We start from the raw sequence: 10,113 nt of genomic DNA, 5'->3' as shown, positions 1-10,113 counted from the left end.
TACTATATTTGATATGAGAAATGGGAGAGAGAGATGATAAAGAAATTGATGGACCCTATGTTTATTTTTCAGAGAGAGGAGATAAAACAAAATCCATGAAGGATTGGTATTTGGTAAATTTTCGAATAATAATAATCCATACTTGACAAAAATATCCCCAATAAGCTGCATATGTAATTATTGAATTTATTCTGATGTCTTTCTAAATTCATTCAATAAAAAATTTTTATAAAAAAAATTAAGATGAAGATGACATTATGCAAAAGACGATGTGGCTATAGTCATTACATAAAATTTAATTGAAAATAACAATACTATCCTAATATTAAAAAATTATTTTATGTTGAAAGATATATTTATAAATTTGATCATATTTCTATATACATTTACCTCCAATCAAACATAGCTATTTTTTTTAATGTCATTTTTCAAAATAATTTTTTCACTGATCAAATATAGTAAAAATTATTTTTCTTTGTAATATTTTTTTAAAAAAATAATTTTTAAAAATTATCAGATTATTCTGTAATTTGACATATTCCAATCAAGCAGACTATGAGGAGAATATATAGGCAAATTGAAGCCACTCAAATGTATTAACTTGCTCCAAACATCACATGCTATGCTACAGTTTGGCAGAGAATGCACCTCGTCCTCCTCCTGGTCTAGACAAGTATCACCGTGGTTTATCACGTAATCCATGAGATTTCTGTGAATAAGAGTTTGCCTACATGGCAATTTTCTCCGCAGGATATTCCACCTAAAGAATTTAACCCAAGGAGAACCTCCGGTCTTTGCATGCCCAAGCCTTCAATGTGCCTAAAATGCATAGCTGCAAGTAAAAGGATATTGTTTTATATTTGATGGACTTAGCCAATTCTATTTGTAAATATCACTATAATTTTTTAGCCATGAAAAGGTCCCAAATGATGCATCATTTTGGTTTTACGAGATGCCTCTTTACATAAAACTCTCAGAAACTAGTAGGTTGATGTTGCGATCAAACACCTCTTATTTACTGTGTCAACCTTGTTTCACCCACGGTCCATGATTAAGGTTGATGTGGACCCGGCCCTGCCGCCAGGCCAATTGGCCTTCAACACCTGCCGAAAAAAATTCGTTTTCGAAACCGAGAATTCAGCTTTTAGGCTAGTGTTGGACCCAAACGTACGTAGACTGGAAAAGTTAAATGGAAGTTTGATTTGGCTCATTCCGTCCAGGTTCCGAGAAAGGATCAGAGGACTGAATTGAGACCAAAGTTGAGTAGTGCAACTTTAATCTATGAAAAAAAAAAAAAAGGTGGGCCCGTCTATGCGAGGCACGTTCTTGCAGCTGATCGTTTGATTTTGAAGGAGGCCTCTACTTATTAGGTGGATCTGGAGCTGGACAAAGTAACTCTCATCCTTTTTTGCATGACTCTTTGTGGGCGGCCAAGGAATGCACCTCACTAGAAGTCGGATAATTTATCGGGAAACTCATAGGGCTGCGAATTGGGTGGCTCCTTATGTTGCGCATTAGTCAGGAGAGGTTTTGTGGATGGAGTTGGAAGTTATTTCATGTGGTTTGCAAGATATTTTATTTTTTAATTTTTTTTTTGATATATTCATATCCGATGGGTATGATCTTCTCTACTTTATCAAAAAAAAAAAAAAAATCCATATTTGGAAGGGCTCATAACAGTCATGTTCCAGTAGGGCTTGTGCAAGTCAATAAATGGTAATGATTTGGGTTCGCATCCTATCCTCGACTGATTTCAGCTGGGCTAGCTTCTTCCTATCCTAATTCTCCAAAAAAAAAAAAAAAAAACTAAAAAACAGATATAAATTAGAAACACTACACATATATTTTATAAAACTATACTCTTAAATGTACTTAATGCCTGTAACCTATCTTTTATTGAATTATCAATGGAGATGACCAATTTATTCTTAAAAAAGATACATAAATTATAAACTAGTGATATTTGAATTTCTTTATATATATCATTACTTTGCAAAATTACTGATTTCATAGAGGAGGCACCATACAAGAAGTACAATGTAAATTGTTGTTGCTGTTGGTTTGGAAGGAAAACAAGTAACATCCAGGATTTACCTGCTAACAGGATTAATTCCGGTAGCGGGTCAAAATTGGCCAGCTTCGCGTTAAGCCGTTATGCCTTTGCCTTCAACTTATACCCAGTCCGTCTTGAATTCAATTGATGTTTGCCAAGCATAGGCTCTACCTGACTTTTATCGTAGGCTATTCGTGTTGGGTTGGGTTTGGTCTGAACGGAGTTAGACGCGCTGCTAGCTCCGCTGTAGCCTGGAAAAGTCTCTCAAAACATAGGGGTTGGTCTTTACCAGAAGTTAAAAAAAAAAAAAATAGCGGTTGGACACACGGCTCCCACTCAACCAGTGCTTTTCCACGTCATTCGAGCTGTTCCTCCTTTCTGTTTGGCTTCGGAGTTTCTATGTCAAGACTTGTCAGTAGTTATACCTACTTAACATTTTTTTTTTCTTGTTAGGACAACCGCCAAACTATTAACATTTCCATCGATTGAATTGATCAGCTGCAAGAACGGGCTTCGCAGAAGGGAATGAGAAATGGTTACTGACCCTCCCTAATTTCTGCGAGATAATTGGTTGGACCAAGTCCATCGGCTCGGCAATGGACTAGTCCAATCAAAAAAAGACGCACAAATACGTTTGTATGGCTCCTCGTGTTTGTGCGTGTTTCTTTGTGGTCCACTGACGTAGTGGACGTGGTCCGATCAATAAGATCTCATATTTTTCTCTCTCTTGCTCTAATATTTTCTCCTCAGCATCCTGGCAACCCCCATAGATAGATTCTGGTACCTTCTGCTGGGTTAGCCGCGTCCAGGAGGTGACGACGATGGTTCCAGTCCAACCGCGTTCAATAACGAAGAACTAAAAAACGCACACGACACTAGAATCCTAGTGCCGCCATGTGCTACAATAGTGCGTAGTTGCTGACGCGTTGTCTCCGGTGCTAAGCAATTCCCCTTTCGATTCCTTAACACGACCGATCTCGGTCCATATATAATGGAAATTTCGCCCAATTCGCGCCCCCAATTCATTCATCAAACCTATCCACACGCGAAACGTGTGGGTCCCACCAAAATAAACAGATCCGTGGCCAACTCTGAAAGACTGAACAACCCTTGCTTGTTCTCCAAACTTTACAAGATAGAGTTGGAATGTGACTCCTTACGTCGGTTGTAGCCAGCGGCCAGCCTATATATTTCTTATGCTCTCGACCTCTCAACGCATGAGCTTTACAGCATTGTTATTCCAAATCTAGCTTGCAGTCCAAGGCTTTGAGTTAATATGAAGCGTTTGAGAGCAGAAGAGCAGGGAGAGATGGAGACGATAAAGACGGCTAATCTCTTGTTATCGCTCTCTCGCGAAGGTACGCCTGAGAAGATGCATAGGAGGACAAAGCCAGAGGATGGTATGTTCGAGTGCAAGACATGCAGTCGCCGGTTTCCGTCGTTCCAAGCGCTCGGAGGCCATCGGACGAGTCACAAGCGGCCAAGACTCCAGGGCCTGGGGCTCGATCCGTTGCATGGCTCGAGGTTGAAGCCAACAGCCCACGAGTGCTCCATCTGTGGCCAGAGGTTCTCCATGGGCCAGGCTCTGGGCGGTCACATGCGGCGACATAGGCCCTCGGGTGAGGCTTTTCCGGAGAAGAAAGCTGGTGTCGCGAAATCCATGTTGGACTTCAACTTGATTCCTTTAGAGAACGATCGTTCAACAGAGACCTTTCGTGGAGTCTTGCTTGAGTTATTCGTGTAGTCTTGCTTGAGTTATTCGTGCAGTACATGCATATATATCGTGTTCAGTTCTCTCTTTTGGAACTTTATTATTAGTTACTTGATTTGGTCTCTGTAATTAGTTAAATTTTTTTATTCTTTTATTTGTTTTTCCCTCCTTGTAGTATTCATCTTGTCAGATCTTCTCTTGGCATTTTCTAATCCTACAGAAATTTTAGTGATGTGGGAATTTTGCAACTGTGTGGTTGATCGTGTTCCATGAACCGTTTGCACGGTTTCTGTGCATAGCTGGCCGCACTCTCTACGTACGTGTAGTTTTATATGCGCTTCTGTTTGTATTAATTTTGGCCTTGTTGGTTTGTAAGTTAAAGATATATCACAAACATTTATCCAAAAAAAAAAGATTTATCACAAACTCCTTTCTTTCAAAAATTCTGTGGTCCAGAATTTAATACCAGCGACGCAGAAAAAGCCTGCAATTTTTGAAGCATAAACATTAGGGTAGAGACCACTCTGGATGTTTCTAATGGAGTAATATTTGGCAACTTTCAATGGCAAAATTCCGGTTCTGGCAGAATTTTGTAAGTGAAGTAACTTAAATATTTTTCTATATGTCGGTTAACGACTTTACCCACATCAAACCGTCAGTGCAAGTAATATAGATTCTACAAAGGAGAAACATTATAAGTGGAGGTTGTCACTGGGAATTCCTGACTTGGAGGTCGGCACGACTAAAGTTGAGCAATGATGACGGTCGGATCTACAAAAAAAATCTCTAGTTGAAGTTGGCTTTGATGGAGATCCTCTGATGCTCAAGTCAAAAATTTGGAACAGATAAAAAGAAGCATGAGAGAGAGATTGCATATCTTAGAATTTCTTGGGAACCGGTATTTATAGGCAGATGTCAACATCGTAAAGAGACGGAAACGTAGGATATCGTCTCTACCATGTTGGGTGCACTGCTCCGATATCTTCGGCCTAATTTTTCGAGATCCGAAGGTTTTCTATTGCCTTATCTATTTGCCATTAACTGTTCTCGATGATCGCGGGATCTGAGAGATTGCACAGAGCTGGGGATCAATCTTTCCCATTATACTGGAATGAAGTGGCTTCGGAGTGCTCTTGGTCAGTGGTGCTTTTGGTCGGCTGCGGTAGGGTAATGGTGGTGCAACGGAAGATTGGATTTTAAAAAAATTCTTAATGAAACTCATAGCTACCGAAACCCTAAATCCCAAGATCCCCTTGTTGATAGCAATCAAGGCTTAATATAAAAGGTAAAAATAAGAAGCAAACCTATTTAGTTTTAATTTAGTGATAAAACACTTCTATAAGACACATAAGTGTATGCCCTCTAATGGTAATCCACATAGGACTTGATCAAGGAAGCACTCCTCTTGAAATCTTACTTGCTGAATTTTTCTTCAAAAATTCACTAGTCTCTCTAAGATTAAAACTTTCCTAGACCTTTTCATTAGCCTCTTCCTTTCTTTTTCCTTTCTTCCTCTCTATTAGTACTTCCTAACTCTCTTCCTAAGCCCTTGTCTTAAAATGGCAGACCTATCTTTAAAAAAAAGACTTTGTCTTAACAAGAAAAGAAAGAAAACTACTCAAACTTCGATGCCTTGAACTCTCGGATAGGATCTTTTTTTAACAGCAAGAGAGGAGATGCCATTACAAGCACTGCGACCTAAGTCCACACACCCCTTCACAATTTTTCTCTATAGAAAAAAGAGTTCCTTCAAGTAGAAGGACTCCAAGGGGCGCGCCACACATCTCTTCAGAAAAAAAATATGTGGTTTTGGCATTAGAAAGACGTATATAAAACTTTCCTCATCTGATAAGCTTTTCCATAATCAGATAAGCCTTCCACCTCAATTTATTGGCATTGGATCAAGAGCCCATCTGATGGGCAAGAGAAGGGATGAGGGGGCGCCAACCAACCTCCTTCAAGCAGGACTCTTGGCACCCCTTAAGGAAAACATCTCCGCTTCTCTTCAACATTTCATCGTAGAAAATCTGCTCCATACCATTCCAAGTGAGATGTGGACTTGGTTAAAACCTCAAGGGGTGTGGAAGGAGAGAGAGAGGATTGGAGGCCCAAAGCAGGAGTCTAACTCCTCCATGCCAAAAAATATAGCACCATATTTTTTTTGCTGCGCCAACCAAAAGGATGGAGTCCAATGCACCTTGGACTCTCCTCTCTTGGCGTGGGATAAGGCTAGGAGGTGCCAACTCTTAGCTACCCCTTCATGACTTGACCTAATTTGAATCCCACTCAAATAGGTTAGCCAAATAGATAATATTTCGAACCAAATCTAATTTGGTTAGGAGTAGGATTAGTCAAGATGTGCTAGCATGCTAATTAGCAACCCAATTAGGATTCATAAACCCTAATATAAATTCAAATTAATTTTTTGATCAATTTTTAATGTGTATGACCTATTAGATTCCATATCTAGCCAGCAGTAGGTCTAGATGCATGTTGACCTAATTTGATTAGAACCTTTCTAATCGATTTATATCAAATACATATCAACCCAAGTTAACCAATTAGAACTCTTTCTAATTGATTCATAAATTAAACTTTTTAATTCATGAGAACCTATAAGACAAGATTGATGTCAACAACGTATCATACCTATCCGAAAGATATAAAATTTGATAAAAATATCAAATATATCCTTCAGTGATAAGTTACTATGTAATTCAATTCTTCGATCATCCCATATACCGAATATGATTATGAGTATGGATTCATATCAAACTTAATTATATATTCATATCGATTATCCATCAATCAATGATGACTCTAATGATAAAACATTAGAAACTCTTTTTAATTCTCATCTTGTTTTGATCAAAGACTTATAGAGTCATCTAGAGATGATAATACATAGAATGACATCTCCTCTTACTAGGAGTGATCGATTTCTTATTGACCGACTTATAACCTCCATACACATTCCACCATATCCAAAACATCACGTACATGACTTAGTCATAAATGAGTATGAACCAAAACATGAATTCATATGCACAAGGTACCATAGTGGTCTCAGATCTAAGGATCACTTGCACAACTTCCGCTAAAGAATCATCTTTTGATATGTAGTAAGACTCCATAAGATGTTCTTTATACGGATCAATTCAGTAAACTTATTCTCTAATGAGTACCCACATCCTTGTGTTAGTTTTCTATATAAGTGACTGTAAGATCAGCCATCCCCTCCATCGAGCATATATAGGATGTGCCAGTCTATTCAAAATATTGATCTCCAACTCAATGATCTAATGACTGGGAATAGTTTAGATTAGGATTTTAGATCTCATTGGCATGAACACTTCATAATCCTAAAACTATTAATTGTCCTAATCTATGGGGTTCATCATAATTTTAAAGATAAATTAGATATAGTAAATGATGAAATAAAATATCTCATTTTATTCATAAATGAATCATATCATTATATGAGTTGGAAGATAATATAAATTTTTTTTTATCATATTAATTATATAATTGATTTGTAAGGCACTAATCTTTCAGCTGCAATCTAGATCAGTAGGATCGAAACTTTCTTTACCTCGAAGCAATTGCAAGCAAGCACCTTGGCATCAGCTGATGCAAAGATATTTATTCATATCAGAGATACGGACTCTTCATTTTGGAAACAAACGAGGTATCTGATAATTTCTAATTTGCTTGGGCCAAATTATATCCCTGCCATTTCATAATAGAACTCGTGGATTAATTGATCGAGAGGACATAAACGTACGATGCATCAAAGGATGGGTTGTGCTTGGCTAGAAGTCGAGGAATATAGAAGCAAACTCACAAACCTATGGGCCCTAATGATGCACGTTTACACTTTCTCGCAGCAAGGAAGCCGGTGATATGCCTCAGATTCGACATGATTAGGCCAACCAATAGAAATTCGCCGTATGACCTTGTTACGGTCAATCCCCTCATCATCTGATCACCGGGAATGAATACCTGCAAAAGAAAGTCTTCACTGATCGGAGGTGGCTCCGACGGGGACTCTCCGACGGTCAAGTCAGAGAGGAGACTAGGCAACAGTGAAAAGAAAACAAGGAGCTCAATGAGAGAGGAAAAGAGAGAGAGGGGGCAAGCTCAAGAGTTTCGAAGGGACCTCTAGCACTGTTGCCTTCCCCGATATATATAGTGGAGCGTGGTATGGCGCCGTCATTAATGGCGCGGACAATTGAAGAATTATCAACTCACTGAAGACTGTCAGAGTCACCGTAAGGGTGTCAAATCACTGTGGGACTGTCAAATCGCTGGGGTGGACCCATGCCTTAGGTGGGATAATGCCCCTAGGCGGCAGTGCCGCATGCCGTTGTCAGGACTGACAGTTTCTGGCAGTCGTACGGCGTTTGGGAGGGCTGGCCGATCATATGTCGGTATTCGGCTGTCGAGACATTGGGTGATGACCCGGAGGCACCATCGGCTGGTCTGGTGTCTTGCTTAAGTCAGACGTCAGCTGCCACACCCGACAGTGAGTCGGTAATATGGGTTCGGCCGCTCGGTCGGTCGGAAACAGCATGGGTCGGTTCGGCCGACACACCTTCGGTCGGATATTATCGACAGCCGTCTGTCGGGGTCGTCGGACGGAGTCGTCCGTCGGGGTCGTCCATCGGAGTCGGTCGGTTGATCGCCGTCGGTCGGTCGGCAACGGCACCCGTCAGTCGGTCGGCCCGATGATGAGTCGGCATGGGTGGGGTCGGTCGGTATTCCCCCACAGTTGCCCCCCTCCACTCCTGAGTCGGATGGCGCGCTGGCCAATGTCTTTGTTTGGGCAGCAGCGTCGGGCGAAAAGGAGTGGATTACCAGCGTGTCAAGTTCCGACCGTCCCGTGGGCCGATATGATGACCGTACCATGGGTTGACATGATGACAGGTGCCTCATGAATGCCGGATGATTCGCTGGCGTCTGACGTCCTGTCGGTGTCAGACATCTCGTCGGCATCAGATGTCCTGTCGGTGTCAGGTGTCCTGTCGGAGTCAGGTGTCCTGTCCCGTCGGCGCCAGACATCTCGTCCCATCGGGAGGGAAAACCGTCGTTCCCGCCACCCCTTCGGGGATACGAAACGTCACGGCCTCTGTGCCACGTGGCATGTGGCCATTGGGACGGGTCCGTTGGAGCGGATGGAGGTGACGTGGCTCGATCTGAGGATGGGTGCGTCGAACCATCGGGTCGGAGGTCGGCCAACCTCCGAACGTAGCATGACACGATCATCCCGTAGAGTCTGATAGTCGAGTAGCATCCGACGTATCCGATAGTCGAGTAACGTCCGACATATTCGGATAGGATAACGATGGCAAGTCGAATATCCATTGTCCGGCCCTTGGTCGGGCGTGCACGTCGGGACGTATGATAAACGGTGGCAAGCCGAATATCCTTCGATCGGTCGTGACCAAGTCAGTATGTCGCAAGTCGAACTGCGGTCATCTTGACGTTTTGCCGCTCTTAGTCGAAGCTAAGTCGGCAAGTTAGACAACCGCGTTGGTCGAAGCCCTTTGCCTTTAGAGGCGGAGGCCGTCGTAGATATTTCGCTCTTTCGATCTCCATCGTAGAATCTGATAGTCGAGTAGTGTCTGACATATTCGGATAGGATAACGATAATAAGTCGAATATCCATTGTCCGGCTCTTGGTCGGGCGTGCACGTCGGGACGTATGATAAACGATGGCAAGCCGAATATCCTTCGATCGGTCGTGACCAAGTCGGTATGTCGCAAGTCGAATATCCATCGATGTAGCATGTCGAGTCGTATGATAGACGGTGGCAAGCCGAATATCTTTCGACCGATCGTGACTGGGTCGGTATGTCGCAAGTCGAATACCCGTTGCCCAGACCTTGGTCGGGCGGGTATGTCGCGGTTGTCTTGGCGTTTTGCCCTTTGGCAAGTTAGCCAGCCGCATTGGTCGAAGCCCTTTTGCCTTCAGAGGCGGGGGCCGTCGTAGATATTCCGTCCCTTCGATCTTCGTCATAGAATTCGATGTGTCATCGACGATCGAAAAGTAGATTGAGCCGTCGGTTCGGCGATCAGTTCGACGACAGAGTCATAGATTCGGCGATCGGCGATCAGTTCGACGATGGAGTCGTAGATTCGTCGATCGAAGATCAAGCCGTTGGTTTGGCGATCGTCGATCAGTTCGACGACAGAGTCGTAGATCCGACGATCAACGATCGAGCCGTTGGTTCGACGATCGGCGATCAGTTCAGCGACGGGGTCGTAGATTCGACGATCGGCAATCGAGCCATGTTGGTCGGGGCCTTTTGACTTCAGAGGCCGAAGCCGTCGGTTCGGCGATCGGTGA

General features: G+C 42.4%; 1 protein-coding gene across 1 annotated transcript; it reads left to right on the top strand.

Annotated features, from left to right (window-relative positions):
* Window positions 1–3,246: 3,246 nt before the first annotated feature.
* On the top strand, window positions 3,247–3,996 carry LOC140852147 (uncharacterized). Its single transcript, XM_073245108.1, has one exon. It carries the CDS (start codon window positions 3,330–3,332, stop codon window positions 3,795–3,797), a length of 468 nt encoding a protein of 155 aa, XP_073101209.1. The 5' UTR covers window positions 3,247–3,329; the 3' UTR covers window positions 3,798–3,996.
* The last annotated feature ends 6,117 nt before the right edge of the window (window positions 3,997–10,113 follow it).

Source organism: Elaeis guineensis, chromosome 10, assembly GCF_000442705.2.
Source record: "Elaeis guineensis isolate ETL-2024a chromosome 10, EG11, whole genome shotgun sequence".
Taxonomy (NCBI): Eukaryota; Viridiplantae; Streptophyta; class Magnoliopsida; order Arecales; family Arecaceae; genus Elaeis; species Elaeis guineensis.
The sequence above is the reverse complement of the archived record's forward strand: the minus strand, read 5'-3'. Positions and strand labels throughout refer to the sequence as shown.

What these genes read in the sequence shown, in the direction of transcription:
- LOC140852147 (XM_073245108.1), top strand. Translation starts at nt 3,330, where the DNA reads ATGAAGCGTTTGAGAGCAGAAGAGCAGGGAGAGATGGAGACGATAAAG.